The sequence below is a fragment of the Scylla paramamosain genome, unplaced genomic scaffold (genome assembly GCF_035594125.1).
Source record: "Scylla paramamosain isolate STU-SP2022 unplaced genomic scaffold, ASM3559412v1 Contig101, whole genome shotgun sequence".
NCBI lineage: Eukaryota > Metazoa > Arthropoda > Malacostraca > Decapoda > Portunidae > Scylla > Scylla paramamosain.
This window is the reverse complement of record NW_026973766.1, coordinates 15,001-35,000: the sequence shown is the minus strand read 5'-3', so window position 1 is coordinate 35,000 and position 20,000 is coordinate 15,001. Positions and strand designations below refer to the sequence as shown.

Sequence of the window (20,000 nt, the reverse complement as noted above, 5' to 3'; positions counted from 1 at the left end):
TAATTTGGAATTTTGTTAAGGGAGGAGGGTGAAGGAAAGGCTCTTTTACCTTGGACTTGGATTCACTTGCTGTGATAGCGAAAATGGCCCTAAACCAAAATGTGTTGTTTGTGGCTTGGAGTTATCAAATGAATGTATGACTCCACAGAAAATGAAGAGACATTTATCAACTAAGCATCGTCACCTGACACAGAAACCTATATATTACTTTAAGAGACTCTTGAAAGAAAACAAACAACAAAGTCTTGGGTTTGAGAAAAAAGTGAAGGTAGCAGAAAAGGCACAGAAAGCAAGCTACTTAGTAGCAGAACAATCAGTAAAAGAAATGAAACCCCATTCAATTGCAGAATCCTATTTTCTTCCAGCTTGCTGTTCTGTAGTGAAAACTTTGTTTGGGGACGAGGCTGAAAAAGAAGTGAAAAAAATTCCTCTCTCAAACGATACGATTGGCAGACGAATCAAGGATATGTCATCTGACATTGAGAAAAGTGTGTGCGAACTGGTGAAAGATAAAACGTTTGCCTTACAAGCGGACGAATCAACAGATATTGGAGGGAAACCTCAGTTACTTGTGTTGATGCGTTTCATCGATGACAAGAAAATAACCGAGCAATTCTTGTGCTGCAAAGAACTAAGTCAAACAACAGGACAGGAAATATTTTCTACAGTGACAGAATATTTGGTAGAAATGGACTTAAATGGAAATTATGTGTAGGAATTTGCACAGATGGTTGTCCATCAATGGTGGGGTCAGTAAAGGGTTTTGTGTCTTTAGTGAAGAAGGAAAATCCATTTCTGATTACCACACATTGTTTCTTGCACCGTGAAGCTCTTGTTGCTAAACCACTTGGACAAGATTTAAAATTTGTTCTTGATAATGTCGTGAAAATGGTGAACTTTATTCAAAGTAGACCAAAGCAGTCAAGATTATTTTCCAGTCTTTGCGAAGAAATGGGATCTGCCCACGAAGGTCTTCTCCTCCACACGGAAGTTCGGTCATTGTCAAGAGGCAGAGCGTTATCCCGTGTGCATGAACTAAGAGAGGAAATTCTTCTTTTCTTTGCTCTGGAAGAGAAAACAGAATTCTGCGAATTACTGGCCGACGAAATTTGGAATGCAAAATTATGTTATTTGGCAGATATATTTGAGCATTTGAACAAGGTGAATTTAAGTATGCAAGGGAGAAATGAAAATATGTTAACATGCACTGATAAAATGCAGTCAATGAAAGAAAAAATCAAGGTTTGGAAAGACAGGTCAAGTGAAGGTAATATTGACATGTTTCAAAAGACTGCTGCAGCAAACAACACAGACATTGTTCCACTCATTACAGACCACCTTACAAGTCTAGAAAGGAGCATTGAAAAATACTTTTCAAATATATCTACTGAAAGTTATGATTGGCTGAGAAATCCATTGGTGCTCGATCCCTTACACAAGCCTCAACTTAGCACTCACGAAGAAGAGGAACTAATTGATATCCGAAATGACCGCATGCGGCCCGCCACACTACTACGTGCGGCCCGCGGCACGTCTCATATTTCAGTCTTACAGTTGGTCTTTTTACAGGAATGATTAAGCCAGCCAGCCCTTTGCATTTTAAAGTCATTATATAAAGATATAAAGATACTATTATATTTTTTGGGCGGTGACGTTCCTCTGTGGTATAGTAACTCCCAACCTCGTCAAGTGTGTGCGTGTGTGTGTGTGTCCGGCTCGCCGCCACCCGCCAACATTCTCTCTCTCTCTCTCTCTCTCTCTCTCTCTCTCTCTCTGTGTGTGTGTGTGTGTGTGTGTGTGTTATTGTTAAAAGTATTTTTCTTAATTAAAGTAAGTGATTGCAAACACAATGTCACCAGCAGGAACTTTACCATCTGCTTCAAGTTTTCTATCGTGTTTTGTAGTGAACGAATTATTCTCATATATTTTTACGTAAATCATGTGACCATTTCGTCTCGAGGACTGCGTTCCAAAGCCAGTGACTATAGGTGACGAGAATACACGTAGTCGTACGGGCCCTGCTCCGTAATATACACGTGTTAGACGTGACCATAACTCGTCATTCCTCCGTCTCACCGAGAATCGGCCTCCGACTCGAGTCCTGCTTTGTCCTTCGAGAGCGTCACAGCGTCAGATTTTGGCGCGACTCTTACTGCACATCATCTCATCATGATTTCCAAGAAGCGAACAGTTACTGAAGAACATCGTGTGATGCAGGAAAAGTGGAAAATATCTTTATTTTTTGCTGAAGTGAATGGAAAACCAACTTGTTTGATTTGCAACCAAATTATAGCGGTGTCAAAAGAATATAACATTCGGCGACATTACACAAGCACTCATGCTTCAAAGTATGATGTGTATAGTGGAAAACTTTGCGAAGAAAAAGTAAAGACGCTAGAACAGTCTCTCAAAAGGCAGCAGTCAGTGTATCAGCGTGTTCACGAAGCCAGCGACACTGCAGTACGGGCAAGTTATAGGATTGCACGGGAAATAGCTGCGTCATCGAAACCATTTTCAGAAGGGGACTTTATAAAGAAATGCACGACGACGGCCGCAGAAGATATTTGCCCTGAAAAACGTAGATCATTTGCAAACATAAGCCTTTCAAGAAATACAGTTGCAGAAAGAGTAAATGAACTGTCAGAAAATCTTAATAGTCAGCTCAAAGAAAAAGTTGCTAAATTTGTAGCATTTTCTGTAGCAATCGATGAAAGTACAGACATTACTGACATAGCTCAACTAGCAGCAGTGTTCATACGTGGTGTTGATGAAAATATGCAGGTAAGTGAAGAATTTGTGGAATTAGTACCAATGAAAGGAACAACAACAGGGGATGATATATTTGTGAGTTTGACTGGTGCACTTGATAGGATAGGTGTTGACTGGAAGAAAACTGTGAGTCTGACAACAGATGGAGCATCTCAAATGGTTGGTAGAAAGGCTGGCGTGACAGCAAAGTTAAAGGAAAAACTACTCACCCTGAATTCAGACCATCAAATTCACAGTGTTGATTGCATAATTGACAGGGATTAATTATTAATTATTGTATTGTTAGAAATACTGATTGAAAAGGAAGGAAAAAAAAACTCATTAATGTACCACCGGTGGTACATGTGGCGGTTACTGAAGGTACGAAATGTACCATCGGTGGTACATACGGCGGTAAACGTGTTAATCTAACCTAACCCAACCCAACCGCTTAACCCTATAAGGACCATTGGAACAATTATGAACCACTTCAAAAGCGTGCTTTTCCTTGGATGAAATTCCCTCGTAGAGGCGTGTCCGTCCGGTGGTACATTTTTGCACCACATCAGAAAACATCACTCACACGATATGTGGAAAAAAAGCTCTCGTTTCTGTGTAACAGCAGTTGACTCGTGACCACCAGAGGGGGAGGACGTAGTGACTGATCCTCCGTTTTCAACGATTTTTTTGGACGACTCATAGGTAAGCCAGGTCACTACAAAAATTATGATATATCCCATATATTCAGTAGAATGTGTTTATAATGTTGGCCTGACTTTGGATTATATTACTGTAATGTAAAAAGGTGTTTTTAAATGGTTAAAAAATGTACCAGTGGGTCATTCTGTTTCCTCAGATATGGACACGTCACAGTTCTATGGAGGCAGGTTTAAAGTTGATTGTGACACAAAGCAATTTGTATGCAACACAACAAAATGTAAACAAGCCTCTGAAGCTGGATAAAGATGAGTTGGAACAATTTCTAGGGACTGTCTTTCTTATGTCCTTGTTCAAAATATCTAACACTAGGCTTTATTGGAGTGGGGTGCTGGAATTCGATTCCGTATCCAAAGTTTTCAGTAGAAGGCGATGGGAAGAAATAAAAAGCTCTCTACATTTCAATGACAACACTCAGGCACCTGACAGGACTGGTCCCAATGCTGACAGGCTTTTCAAGGTTCGCCCAGTACTTGACCATTTGCAATCAAAATTTCGCAGCATCCCAATGCAACAAATGTGCTGCATTGATGAAATGATTGTTCCCTTGAAAGGAAATTCTTACCTAAAGCAGTACATCCCATCCAAACCACACAAATGGGGTTTCAAGGTATTTGCTTTGTGTGATACCTCTGGGATCTTGAATGACTTGCATGTTTATGATGGGCCCCTAAAGCCAGTCCAAGGTGAACCGGATCTGGGTCCATCATCCAATATAGTTCTGCAGTTGGCGCGCACAATCCCAGTAAATGCAAACCATTTGTTATACCATGACAATTGGTTCACATCTCCTAAACTAATGGCTCATTTAGCAACGAAGCAGATCTACTCTCTGGGTACTGTGAGACAAAACAGACTGAAAGGGATAGGAAATGTTCTGCCTACAGATAAGGAAATGTTGAAAAAGCAAAGGGGGTCTCATGTAGAGGTAAGCACAACTTACGATGGAGTAGAGTTACGTGCAATGAAATGGGTAGACAATCGTCGTGTGACTCTCCTCACAAGCTTTTCATCTGCTCAACCTTTGGGAACATGTAAGAGGTATGACAAGAAAAGGAAGGAGATTGTTGAAATTCCTTGCCCCAAAATAGTCAAAACCTATAATGAGGAAATGGGAGGGGTTGATCTTCTGGATTCGTTGATTGCCTTATATAGAATCCACATAAGGTCTCACAAGTACTACCATAAACTTGTTTTCCACTTTGTTGATGTCACAATAGTAAATTCATGGCTTCTCTACAGGAGGGAGGCTAGTGCAATAGGGGTGTCAAAAAAATCGCAACTTCAGTTGCAGGCATTCAAGTTGAAGGTGGCATATTCTCTCCTACGCCAAAACAAAGACCCCCTGAAAAGACCCGGTGTGGGAAGACCACGCTCCAGCAGTCTTGAGACAGAGCACGAGGAAAAAAAAAAGAGAGGTCATGCAACAAAACCAATTCCAAGCGTTGACATCACAAAAGATGGAATTGGCCACTGGCCCAAGATTGTTGAGACGAAGGAAAGACCTCGTTGCAAGCTACCAAATTGTAAAGGAAGGCCAAACACATATTTAGTGCCCTCTAAGGGGTGTGATGTTCCCTTGTGGCACACGATAATTACAAATCCTATCACTGGATTAAAAGAAATAGAAATATTGACACTTTTATAGATTTTTAATTGATAATGGAATAAACCGAATAATAATAATAAAAAGAAAGGAATTCAGAAATACAAAATAAATGGTAGCGTATTCTTCAATTACATAATTCAGAAATACAAAATAAATGATAGCGTACTCTTCAGTTACATAATTCAGAAATACAAAATAAATGGTAGCGTATTCTTCAATTACATAAAAACTACGATGGAGATATTTTCGCGACTACTGAGTTGTGGGGGAGACCAGAGAATAAATAAATAAATAACAAATATATACCCAAAAAGTACGTATAGACCTGAGGACAGTCTCACACGGTGATCTCGAACCAGGTGGTTTCACTAGTCCCGTGGAGAAAACCAACAAAAAAGAACGAAAAAATGCGAATATCTATCCACTCAGAAAACCGTTTATCAACAGGAATATCTGAGGAGAATCCGAGAGGGTCTGAGGAGAATCCGAGAGAGACTGGCTTTGCTTGTGAGGAAATCGGCGGGAAACTAAGGATAAAGGTTTCCAATGGGGAAATTTATTAAGAGTTATAATTTTGTTTTTAGTGGGGGGGGGCGACTAGGTTGTGAGTTCAGGGATGAAAAATATGAATAATTAAGTTACTGTTTACTTTAAAGTTGTTACTTTAAGAAGTTTAATTCAATGGACTTTTGAAATCAATTGGGGAATTAGTCAATGTCTGGTATCTCTTCCTGGCTTGCGTAGCAACAGGGGTAACAGGACAGCGAAGCAAAGAAGACTTATTAGATTCGTCAACCTCATTGGCACGGCGTAATTATCTGGGATTTGTTTGAGCTGGTTTAAGACCTTACCATTATAGAATTAATTTTATCGTATTAAGGGCTCCCCATTCTCTGGGATTAGGTGAAAAATTCGCCTCTATAACCTGGCCAAGCAGGAGAAATTACGTTTATTCACGGGGTAAATTTGTTATAGAAGTGGTCAACACAGTGACGCTGAGAGGGGGGGGGAAAAAGCAAGGACAAAAGGACACTGAGGAGGGGAAGGGGGGGGGGGGTTAGTCACATGGTACTGAGATTCTGGTCATCCTCGCACATTACATGGGCCTTAGCCTAGGAAAAAAATAGAAATATACATAATTAATTTCCCAGCACTACACGAGCCTTTCATCCGTTCTAGAATTTTTCACCTCTTTTTTCTCCTTACCAAAAAAAAAAATAAAATAACACCTTCACATCCGAGTAATTAGAACCTCCCCTCACCACCACACAACCAAGCCAGGCTGACGAACTGCACGTGATCTCTGTCGGGAAATAATTCTGACATTCTCTCCCATACAATGGCTTGTGGGCCATATCACCACAATGTCCCTTGGAGACATAACTCGGCTCTTTCTCTCATCTCAAGGAAAAAGAAAAGAAATTCCACCCCAACCAGCCTCTTGACCTCCTGTGGTGTGAGGACTTAACCTTAAGTCACTCTGTCACTCTCTGAAACGAGATTCGGCCACCCCAGTACTCGGTTCCTTCCACTCGAACAGTCATTTACTCATCCACACATTCACTCACACCACGAGACACTACAGATGATTACGCGAAGCGCTCGCCACGTCCTGAAGTAAACCACCACAGTATGGCCCGAACGGGTTGTCGAGTGCAGTAGTAGTCTGCGAATTAAAGTGGTTCCTTATTCCTTCTCAAATTCTTACATCACCTCTCACATAGTACCCATACCCGTCATACCACGATTCATTACAACCAGTCCAGCCAGACCATGCAAAAGTAAGGGGGGGGGACTCTATTTACCCCAAGCACTCTGCTCTTTTCTATACCGTTCTTCCAGCGACATTAACATTCCTCAATATAGCGTCTGGGACGGTTACGCACTCTAGGCGGTAACACTTCAGTTTCTATATCAGGTTGGAACACTGTGTCTTGAGCCGCAACTACGTACTCTTCCTCACTGTGAAACTGTTTGATCTTTTCTGCCGCTCTTTGCACCATCTTTCCCGAGAAAGGGTCTTTCACCACATAACCACCGCCTGCTCTTAAAACTCCCACCACCTTATATGGGTCGTCCCAACGAACACACAGTTTCTTACACACTCCTGACTCTGTAGTCTCTCGCTTCACCCACACCAACGCCCCAATGTCTACCTTCTGCTCCTTGCGTTTCCTGTTGGCCGCATTACGGTATTTCCGAGTCATTTTCTCGCGTGTTTCCCGGATCTGCCGGCGGACCACATCCACGTCTTGCTCGTCACCATCAACTGCGGGTAGCCTGGCACCCACAACTCGGGGCGCATGCCGGGAGAAAAACGCGAAGAAAGGTTGTTGGGCGATACTGGTATGGACGGCGGCATTCATAGCGGCCTGACACACAGGGAGTAGGCGAGGCCACCGTAGCGGGTAACCTCGGCACAAGGAAGCCAAGATGGATTTGAGCGTGCGATGGAGTCGTTCGGTGATGGCGTTCCCTTGCGGGTGGTAGGGAGTGGTGTAACAAAGGGTGATGAGGTGTTGCTGGCAGAATTGTTGGAAGATCTGGGAGGTGAACTCGCCCCCATTGTCCAGGACGATGGAGTGAGGAGTCCCGAAGTCGGTAATGTACTGCTGCAGCGCCTCTACAATTCCCTCTGATAGTTTGTTTTTGAGTGGATAGAACTTCACAAATCGGCTAAAGTGATCTACGATAGTCAACACATATCGGTAGCCACCACTGCCTGCAATTATATCCCTCAGGTCTATACACACCCCTCAGGCACATCTCCCCATTCATTCACTTATTTCAAGTCTCCACCTCTTTCGGTTAGTTGCGAAATAAATCCCACCGCTGCCACCAGTTTAGTGACCACGGAAAAAAAAAGAGATTTAAATAATAATATAAATAATAATAAAAAAGTTACCTTCAGTTAGTGCCCACGAGTGATGTTCCCTTGTGGCAGACGATAATTACAAATTCTATCACTGGATTAAAAGAAATACAAATATTGACACTTATATAGATTTTTAATGGATAATGGAATAATCCGAATAATAAAAAAAAAAAAAGGAATTCAGAAATACAAAAGAAAGGTAGTGTACTCTTCAGTTACATAAAAACTACGATGGAGATATCTTCACGACCACTGAATTGCGGGGGAGACCGGAGAATAAATAAATAAGTAAAAAATTATACCTAAAGGTATGTATAGACCTGAGGACAGTCTCACACGGTGAACTCGAACCAGGTGGTTGCACTAATTCACGTGGAGAGAACCAACAAAAAGAACGAAAAATATGAATATCTATCCACTCAGAACAATAGCGTATCACCAGGAATACAGTTTTAAGGTACAGTGACGCATGGTACAGTGGCTTATGGTGAAGGTAGACAAGGCCTTCCTGCACCATTATCACCATAGGGTACAGTGCTGTGGTATTGTAGCACTGAAATATTACGTACACGAAAAAAAAAACGATATATTTTTTTTTAAGTGAGGGCCAGTTAGGTTAAGTTTTTGGGGTACAGTTTTAATGTACAGTGACGCATGGTACAGTGGCATATGGTGCAGGTAGACAAGGCCTTCCTGCACCATTAGCACCATAGGGTACAGTGCTGTGGTATTGTAGCACTGAAATATTAAGCACACGAAAAAAAAAAAGATATATTTTTTTTTAAGTGAGGGCCAGTTAGGTTAAGTTTTTGGGGTACAGTTTTAATGTACAGTGACGCATGGTACAGTGGCTTATGGTGCAGGTAGACAAGGCCTTCCTGCACCATTAGCACCATAGAGTACAGTGCTGTGGTACTGTAGCACTGAAATATTAACCACACGAAAAAAAAAACGATATCTTTTTTTTCAAGTGAAGGCCAGTTAGGTTAAGTTTTTGTGGTACAGTTTCAAGGTACAGTGATGCATGGTACAGTGGCTTGTGGTGAAGGTAGACAAGGCCTTCCTGCACCATTAGCACCATACAGTACAGTGCTGTGGTACTGTAGCACAGAAATATTAAGAACACACACAAAAAAAAGATATTTTTTTTCAGGTGAGGGCCAGTTAGGTTGTTTTTGTGGTACAGTTTTAAGGTACAGTGACACATGGTACAGTGGCTTATGGTGAAGGTAGACAAGGCTTTCCTGCACCATTAGCACCATAGAGTACAGTGCTGTGGTACTGTAGCACTGAAATATTAAGCACACACACACAAAAAAAGATTTTTTTTTCAGGTGAGGGCCAGTTAGGTTGTTTTTGTGGTACAGTTTTAAGGTACAGTGACGCATGGTACAGTGGCTTATGGTGAAGGTAGACAAGGCCTTCCTGCACCATTAGCATCATAAAGTACAGTGCTGTGGTATTGTAGCACTGAAATATTAAGCACACGAAAAAAAAAACGATATATTTTTTTTTTAAGTGAGGGCCAGTTAGGTTAAGTTTTTGAGGTACAGTTTTTAATGTACAGTGATGCATGGTACAGTGGCTTATGGTGCAGGTAGACAAGGCCTTCCTGCACCATTAGCACCATAGAGTACAGTGCTGTGGTACTGTAGCACTGAAATATTAACCACACGAAAAAAAAAACATCTTTTTTTTCAAGTGAAGGCTAGTAAGGTTAAGTTTTTGTGATACAGTTTCAAGGTACAGTGATGCATGGTACCGTGGCTTGTGGTGAAGGTAGACAAGGTCTTCCTGCACCATTAGCACCATAGAGTACAGTGCTGTGGTACTGTAGCACAGAAATATTAAGCACACACACAAAAAAAAAAGATATTTTTTTTCAGGTGAGGGCCAGTTAGGTTGTTTTTGTGGTACAGTTTTAAGGTACAGTGACGCATGGTACAGTGGCTTATGGTGAAGGTAGACAAGTCCTTACTGCACCATTAGCACCATAGAGTACATTGCTGTGGTACTGTAGCACTGGAATATTAAGCACACACAAAAAAAAAAGATAATTTTTTTTCAGGTGAGGGCCAGTTAGGTTGTTTTTGTGGTACAGTTTTAAGGTACAGTGACGCATGGTACAGTGGCTTATGGTGAAGGTAGACAAGGCATCCCTGCACCATTAGCACCATAGGGTACAGTGCTGTGGTACTGTAGCAGTGAAATATTAAGCACACGAAAAAAAAACGATATATTTTTTTTTAAGTGAGGGCCAGTTAGGTTAAGATTTTGGGGTACAGTTTTAATGTACAGTGACGCATGGTACAGTGGCTTATGGTGCAGGTAGACAAGGCCTTCCTGCACCATTAGCACCATAGATTACAGTGCTGTGGTACTGTAGCACTGAAATATTAACCACACGAAAAAAAAAACGATATCTTTTTTTTCCAAGTGAAGGCTAGTTAGGTTAAGTTTTTGTGATACAGTTTCAAGGTACAGTGATGCATGGTACAGTGGCTTGTAGTGAAGGTAGACAAGTCCTTCCTGCACCATTAGCACCATAGAGTACAGTGCTGTGGTACTGTAGCACTGAAATATTAAGCACACACAAAAAAAAAAGATAATTTTTTTTCAGGTGAGGGCCAGTTAGGTTGTTTTTGTGGTACACTTTTAAGGTACAGTGACGCATGGTACAGTGGCTTATGGTGAAGGTAGACAAGGCCTTCCTGCACCATTAGCACCATAGGGTACAGTGCTGTGGTATTGTAGCACTGAAATATTAAGCACACGAAAAAAAAAAACGATATTTTTTTTTAAGTGAGGGCCAGTTAGGTTAAGTTTTTGTGGTACAGTTTTAAGTTACAGTGACGCATGGTACAGTGGCTTATGGTGCAGGTAGAGAAGGCCTTCCTGCACCATTAGCACCATAGATGACAGTGCTGTGGTACTGTAGCACTGAAATATTAACCACACGAAAAAAAAACGATATTTTTTTTTTCCAAGTGAAGGCTAGTTAGGTTAAGTTTTTGTGATACAGTTTTAGGGTACAGTGATGCATGGTACAGTGGCTTGTGGTGAAGGTAGACAAGTCCTTCCTGCACCATTAGCACCATAGAGTACAGTGCTGTGGTACTGTAGCACTGAAATATTAAGCACACACACAAAAAAAAAAGATAATTTTTTTCAGGTGAGGGCCAGTTAGGTTGTTTTTGTGGTACAGTTTTAAGGTACAGTGACGCATGGTACAGTGGCTTATGGTGAAGGTAGACAAGGCCTTCGTGCACCATTAGCACCATAGGATACAGTGCTGTGGTATTGTAGCAGTGAAATATTAAGCACACGAAAAAAAAAAAACGATATATTTTTTTTTTAAGTGAGGGCCAGTTAGGTTAAGTTTTTGTGGTACAGTTTTAAGGTACAGTGACGCATGGTACAGTGGCTTATGGTGCAGGTAGACAAGGCCTTCCTGCACCATTAGCACCATAGAGTACAGTGCTGTGGTACTGTAGCACTGAAATATTAACCACACGAAAAAAAAACGATATCTTTTTTTTCAAGTGAAGGCTAGTTAGGTTAAGTTTTTGTGGTACAGTTTCAAGGTACAGTGATGCATGGTACAGTGGCTTGTGGTGAAGGTAGACAAGGCCTTCCTGCACCATTAGCACCATAGAGTACAGTGCTGTGGTACTGTAGCACAGAAATATTAAGAACACACACAAAAAAAAGATATTTTTTTTCAGGTGAGGGCCAGTTAGGTTCTTTTTTGTGGTACAGTTTTAAGGTACAGTGACACATGGTACAGTGGCTTATGGTGAAGGTAGACAAGGCTTTCCTGCACCATTAGCACCATAGGGTACAGTGCTGTGGTATTGTAGCACTGAAATATTAAGCACACGAAAAAAAAAACGATATTTTTTTTTAAGTGAGGGCCAGTTAGGTTAAGTTTTTGTGGTACAGTTTTAAGTTACAGTGACGCATGGTACAGTGGCTTATGGTGCAGGTAGAGAAGGCCTTCCTGCACCATTAGCACCATAGATGACAGTGCTGTGGTACTGTAGCACTGAAATATTAACCACACGAAAAAAAAAACGATATTTTTTTTTTCCAAGTGAAGGCCAGTTAGGTTAAGTTTTTGTGATACAGTTTTAGGGTACAGTGATGCATGGTACAGTGGCTTGTGGTGAAGGTAGACAAGTCCTTCCTGCACCATTAGCACCATAGAGTACAGTGCTGTGGTACTGTAGCACTGAAATATTAAGCACACACACAAAAAAAAAAGATAATTTTTTTCAGGTGAGGGCCAGTTAGGTTGTTTTTGTGGTACAGTTTTAAGGTACAGTGACGCATGGTACAGTGGCTTATGGTGAAGGTAGACAAGGCCTTCCTGCACCATTATCACCATAGGGTACAGTGCTGTGGTATTGTAGCAGTGAAATATTAAGCACACGAAAAAAAAAAAACGATATATTTTTTTTTAAGTGAGGGCCAGTTAGGTTAAGTTTTTGGGGTACAGTTTTAAGGTACAGTGACGCATGGTACAGTGGCTTATGGTGCAGGTAGACAAGGCCTTCCTGCACCATTAGCACCATAGATTACAGTGCTGTGATACTGTAGCACTGAAATATTAACCACACGAAAAAAAAACGATATCTTTTTTTTCCAAGTGAAGGCTAGTTAGGTTAAGTTTTTGTGATACAGTTTCGAGGGACAGTGATGCATGGTACAGTGGCTTGTGGTGAAGGTAGACAAGTCCTTCCTGCACCATAAGCACCATAGAGTACAGTGCTGTGGTACTGTAGCACTGAAATATTAAGCACACACACAAAAAAAAGATATTTTTTTCAGGTGAGGGCCAGTTAGGTTGTTTTTGTGGTACAGTTTTAAGATACAGTGACGCATGGTACAGTGGCTTATGGTAAAGGTAGACAAGGCCTTCCTGCACCATTATCACCATAGAGTACAGTGCTGTGGTATTGTAGCACTAAAATATTACGTACACGAAAAAAAAACGATATATATTTTTTTAAGTGAGGGAGAGTTAGGTTAAGTTTTTTGGGTACAGTTTTAATGTACAGTGACGCATGGTACAGTGGCTTATGGTGCAGGTAGACAAGGCCTTCCTGCACCATTAGCACCATAGGGTACAGTGCTGTGGTATTGTAGCACTGAAATATAAAGCACACGAAAAAAAAAACGATACATTTTTTTTTAAGTGAGGGCCAGTTAGGTTAAGTTTTTGTGGTACAGTTTTAAGGTACAGTGACGCATGGTACAGTGGCTTATGGTGCAGGTAGACAAGGCCTTCCTGCACCATTAGCACCATAGAGTACAGTGCTGTGGTACTGTAGCACTGAAATATTAACCACACGAAAAAAAAAACGATATCTTTTTTTTCAAGTGAAGGCCAGTTAGGTTAAGTTTTTGTGGTACAGTTTCAAGGTACAGTGATGCATGGTACAGTGGCTTGTGGTGAAGGTAGACAAGGCCTTCCTGCACCATTAGCACCATAGAGTACAGTGCTGTGGTACTGTAGCACAGAAATATTAAGAACACACACAAAAAAAAGATATTTTTTTTCAGGTGAGGGCCAGTTAGGTTCTTTTTTGTGGTACAGTTTTAAGGTACAGTGACATGGTACAGTGGCTTATGGTGAAGGTAGACAAGGCTTTCCTGCACCATTAGCACCATAGAGTACAGTGCTGTGGTACTGTAGCACTGAAATATTAAGCACACACACACAAAAAAAGATTTTTTTTTCAGGTGAGAGCCAGTTAGGTTGTTTTTGTGGTACAGTTTTAAGGTACAGTGACGCATGGTACAGTGGCTTATGGTGAAGGTAGACAAGGCCTTCCTGCACTATTAGCATCATAAAGTACAGTGCTGTGGTATTGTAGCACTGAAATATTAAGCACACGAAAAAAAAAACGATATATTTTTTTTTTAAGTGAGGGCCAGTTAGGTTAAGTTTTTGAGGTACAGTTTTAATGTACAGTGATGCATGGTACAGTGGCTTATGGTGCAGGTAGACAAGGGCTTCCTGCACCATTAGCACCATAGAGTACAGTGCTGTGGTACTGTAGCACTGAAATATTAACCACACGAAAAAAAAAAACATCTTTTTTTTCAAGTGAAGGCTAGTAAGGTTAAGTTTTTGTGATACAGTTTCAAGGTACAGTGATGCATGGTACCGTGGCTTGTGGTGAAGGTAGACAAGGTCTTCCTGCACCATTAGCACTATAGAGTACAGTGCTGTGGTACTGTAGCACAGAAATATTAAGCACACACACAAAAAAAAAAGATATTTTTTTTCAGGTGAGGGCCAGTTAGGTTGTTTTTGTGGTACAGTTTTAAGGTACAGTGACGCATGGTACAGTGGCTTATGGTGAAGGTAGACAAGTCCTTACTGCACCATTAGCACCATAGAGTACATTGCTGTGGTACTGTAGCACTGGAATATTAAGCACACACAAAAAAAAAAGATTTTTTTTTTTTCAGGTGAGGGCCAGTTAGGTTGTTTTTGTGGTACAGTTTTAAGGTACAGTGACGCATGGTACAGTGGCTTATGGTGAAGGTAGACATAGCATCCCTGCACCATTAGCACCATAGGGTACAGTGCTGTGGTACTGTAGCACTGAAATATTAAGCACACGAAAAAAAAAAAACGAGATATTTTTTTTTAAGTGAGGGCCAGTTAGGTTAAGATTTTGGGGTACAGTTTTAATGTACAGTGACGCATGGTACAGTGGCTTATGGTGCAGGTAGACAAGGCCTTCCTGCACCATTAGCACCATAGATTACAGTGCTGTGGTACTGTAGCACTGAAATATTAACCACACGAAAAAAAACGATATCTTTTTTTTTCCAAGTGAAGGCTAGTTAGGTTAAGTTTTTGTGATACAGTTTCAAGGTACAGTGATGCATGGTACAGTGGCTTGTGGTGAAGGTAGACAAGTCCTTCCTGCACCATTAGCACCATAGAGTACAGTGCTGTGGTACTGTAGCACTGAAATATTAAGCACAAACAAAAAAAAAAGATAATTTTTTTCAGGTGAGGGCCAGTTAGGTTGTTTTTGTGGTACAGTTTTAAGGTACAGTGACGCATGGTACAGTGGCTTATGGTGAAGGTAGACAAGGCCTTCCTGCACCATTAGCACCATAGGGTACAGTGCTGTGGTATTGTAGCACTGAAATATTAAGCACACGAAAAAAAAAAACGAGATATTTTTTTTTAAGTGAGGGCCAGTTAGGTTAAGTTTTTGGGGTACAGTTTTAAGGTACAGTGACGCATGGTACAGTGGCTTATGGTGCAGGTAGACAAGGCCTTCCTGCACCATTAGCACCATAGATTACAGTGCTGTGATACTGTAGCACTGAAATATTAACCACACGAAAAAAAAACGATATCTTTTTTTTCCAAGTGAAGGCTAGTTAGGTTAAGTTTTTGTGATATAGTTTCAAGGGACAGTGATGCATGGTACAGTGGCTTGTGGTGAAGGTAGACAAGTCCTTTCTGCACCATATGCACCATAGAGTACAGTGCTGTGGTACTGTAGCACTGAAATATTAAGCACACATACAAAAAAAAGATATTTTTTTCAGGTGAGGGCCAGTTAGGTTGTTTTTGTGGTACAGTTTTAAGATACAGTGACGCATGGTACAGTGGCTTATGGTGAAGGTAGACAAGGCCTTCCTGCACCATTATCACCATAGGGTACAGTGCTGTGGTATTGTAGCACTGAAATATTACGTACACGAAAAAAAAAGATATATATTTTTTTAAGTGAGGGCCAGTTAGGTTAAGTTTTTGGGGTACAGTTTTAATGTACAGTGACGCATGGTACAGTGGCTTATGGTGCAGGTAGACAAGGCCTTCCTGCACCATTAGCACCATAGGGTACAGTGCTTTGGTATTGTAGCACTGAAATATTAAGCACACGAAAAAAAAAAAACGATATATTTTTTTTTAAGTGAGGGCCAGTTAGGTTAAGTTTTTGGGGTACAGTTTTAATGTACAGTGACGCATGGTACAGTGGCTTATGGTGCAGGTAGACAAGGCCTTCCTGCACCATTAGCACCATAGAGTACAGTGCTGTGGTACTGTAGCACTGAAATATTAACCACACGAGAAAAAAAACGATATCTTTTTTTTCAAGTGAAGGCCAGTTAGGTTAAGTTTTTGTGGTACAGTTTCAAGGTACAGTGATGCATGGTACAGTGCCTTGTGGTGAAGGTAGAGAAGGCCTTCCTGCACCACTAGCACCATAGGGTACAGTGCTGTGGTATAGTGACATGAAGAAATTAAGAAAACAAACTGAAGATTCATTAACCTGCCAGACCTAAGGCATACATTCATAATTTTATCATTACAGGTACAAATCTATATATACAGAGACACATGACAAATATATAAATGCATTTCCTATGTATGGGTGTTGTATTGGACATGTCATTCCCCTTATGTACGGAGAAATGAAAAAAAAAATTAAAAAAAGGAAATTTGAAAGCAATGTTTTGGCAGGGTGAGGTGGGCAGAGTTAACTTGCATTTTTCTCACTACTGCTAAATATCTACATGTACTGGGGAAGAGGGTAGATGTATGGATATATAATCTATATATGGAAGCGGTATGGAACTATGGGTAAGCGGTGATGAGGAGAAACTAGCAAAAATTATAACGAGAGGCCGTCTGATGAGAGGACGGAGATGACACAATGAAACCAATACTATTTCATGACAGGCTTAGACTATTAAACCGAGACATGAATAGTAAATGTATGTATGTATGAACTATATATGAACAGTATATTGGCATATAAATAAGCGTAGGTGAGGAGAAATTAGCATAAAGGTTAATATTGTCAGTCTGGGATGACAGAGAGGAGGGGGATGGAGATGCAGGCACAGGTGACGCTGACTAACACAAACTATCTTATTTAACTACAGACTAGGACTATTGGGCTGGGATGTGAATAGTAGATGTATAAATGAATAATTCACCTATGGGCGTGAATAAGGAGAAACAATGAAAAAAAGAATGGCACCGATGTTTTGGTGAGGGCGGGGAAAAGAAGGAAAAATATGGAAAGATTATCTTGTTATTTTTCCTACTATAAACACATTTTTACATGCACAGGAACTCAGGGTACATGTATCAATGTATAATCTATGTATGAACGCAGTATAGATGTATAAATAAGCATAGCAGGGAAGAAATAAGGAAAAATGTTAGTGACAAGGCTCCCCATTCTCTGGGATTAGGTGAAAAATTCGCCTCTATAACCTGGCCAAGCAAGAGAAATTACGTTTATTCACGGGGTAAATTTTGTTATAGAAGTGGTCAACACAGTGACGCTGAGAGGGGGGGGGGGAAAGCAAGGACAAAAGGACACTGAGGAGAGGAGGGGAAGGGGGGGGGGGTTAGTCACATGGTACTGAGACTCTGGTCATCCCCGCACATTACATGGGCCTTAATCTAGGAAAAAAAGTAGAAATATACATAATTAATTTTCCAGCACTACACATACTGCTGCAAATGCAATGTTGCACTTTGCTTAAATAAAGAAAGAAATTGCTTCATTGAGTTTCACACAAAATAGGTACTTTCTGTAAAGAAAAACACAATCAAAACATCAATTCTAAATGGCTGTGTATTGTATACTGTATTGTCTATTGCTTACAAGTTATCTGTAGGAAAGTTTTGTTATTTTATAAGGATTATAGAGGCACAACAATGTAAAAATTCATTTCTGAAATAAATTGGTTTTCCAAGGTCAAAATGACCAATGGTCCATTTTTGAACCAATACATTAATATATTATAGAAATGTGTTTTGTAGAAACTTAAGGTTTACTTTCAATGAAGTTCGATACAATCAATTGATTTTACTCATTATCAAATTTTTCCTACACGTAGATATAAATTTGGTCCTTAAAGGGTTAACCTAAGCTAACCTAGCCCAACCGCTTAACCTAACCTAACCTAACCTGACCTGACCTAACCTAACCTAACCTAACCTAACCTAACCTAACCTAACTTAACCTAACCTAACCTAACCTAACCTAACCTAACCTAACCTAACCAAACCTAACCTAACCTAACCTAACCTAACCTAACCTAACCTAACCTAACCTAACCTAACCTAACCTAACCTAACCTAACGTAACCTAACTTAACCTAACCTAACCTAACCTAACCTAACCTAACCTAACTTAACCTAACCTAACCTAACCTAACCTAACCTAACCTAACCTAACCTAACCTAACCTAACCTAACCTAACCTAACCTAACCTAACCTAACCTAACCTAACCTAACCTAACCTAACCTAACCTAACCTAACCTAACCTAACCTAACCTAACCTAACCTAACCTAACCTGACGATGACGATAACGATAACGATAACGATAACGATAACGATAACTATACCGTTATAGTTATCGTTATCGTTATTAATTAATTAATTAATTAATTAAAATTAATTAATTAATTAATTAATTAATTAATTAATAATAAATTAATTAATTAATTAATAATTAATTATTTAATTAATAAATAAATAAATAATTAATTAATCAATTAATTAATTAATTAATAATTAATTAATTAATTAATTAATAATTAATTAATTAATTAATTGATTTATTAATTATTAAATAATTAATTAATTAATTAATTAATTAATTATTAAATAATTAATTAATTAATTTATTTATTAATTAATTAATTTTAATTAATTAATTAATTAATTAATTATTAATTAATTAATTAATTAATTGATTAATTAATTTTTAATTAATTAATTAATTAATTAATTAGTTATTTAATAAATTAATTAAAATTAGTTAATTAATTATTTAATTATTAATTAATTAATTAATTAATTATTAATTATTTAATTAATTAATAATTAATTAATTAATTAATTAATTAATTATTAATTAATTAATTAATTAATTAATAATTAATAATTTAATTAATTAATAAATTAATTAATTAAATTAATAAATAAATAAATAAATTATTTAATTAATAATTAATTAATTAATTAATTAATTATTAATTAATTAATTATTAATTAATTAATTAATTAATTAATTAATTATTAGTTAATTAATTAATTAAAATTAATTAATTGATTAATTAATTAATTAATTAATTATTAATTAATTAATTAATTAATAATTAATTAATTAATTAATTAATTAATTAATAATTAATTAATTAATAATTAATTAATTAATTATTTATTTATTAATTAAATAATTAATTAATTAATTTATTTATTAATTTATTTAATTAATTTAATAATTAATTAATTAAATTAATAATTAATTAATTAATTATTAATTAATTAATTAATTAATTAATTAATAATTAATTAATTAATTAATTAATTAATTAATTAATTAATTAACCTAACCTAACTTAACCTAACCTAACCTAACCTAACCTAACCTAACTTAACCTAACCTAACCTAACCTAACCTAACCTAACCTAATTAATTAATTAATTAATTAATTAATTAATTAATGAATGAATGAATGAATGAATGAATGAATTAATTAATTAATTAATTATAATTAATTAATTAATTAATTAATTAATTTCAATTAATTAATTAATTATAATTAATTAATTAATTAATTAATTAATTTCAATTAATTAATTAATTAATTAATAATTAATTAATTAATTAATAATTAATTAATTAATTAATTAATTATTAATTAATTAATTAATTAATTAATTATTAATTAATTAATTAATTAATAAATAATTAATTAATTAATTTATTAATTAATTAATTTTAATTAATTAATTAATTAATTAATTATTAATTAATTAATTTTAATTAATTAATTAATTAATTAATTAATTAATTATTAATTAATTAATTAATTAATTAATTAATTAATTTTTAATTAATTAATTAATTAATTAATTAATTATTTAATAAATTAATTAAAATTAATTAATGAATTATTTAATTATTAATTAATTAATTAATTAATTATTAATTATTTAATTAATTAATAATTAATTAATTAATTAATTAATTAATTAAT

The 20,000-nt window shown here is 37.5% G+C and overlaps 1 protein-coding gene across 1 annotated transcript in view; it reads left to right on the top strand.

Annotated features, from left to right (window-relative positions):
* The window catches only part of LOC135099081 (piggyBac transposable element-derived protein 3-like), an 8,676-nt gene extending 2,577 nt beyond the window's left edge, over positions 1-6,099 (top strand). The window contains exon 3 of the mRNA XM_064001487.1: positions 1-6,099. This exon is cut by the window's left edge and continues 680 nt beyond it. Within this exon, the coding sequence (XP_063857557.1) occupies positions 3,575-5,113 (1,539 nt within the window). The 5' untranslated portion in view covers positions 1-3,574 and the 3' untranslated portion in view covers positions 5,114-6,099.
* The last annotated feature ends 13,901 nt before the right edge of the window (positions 6,100-20,000 follow it).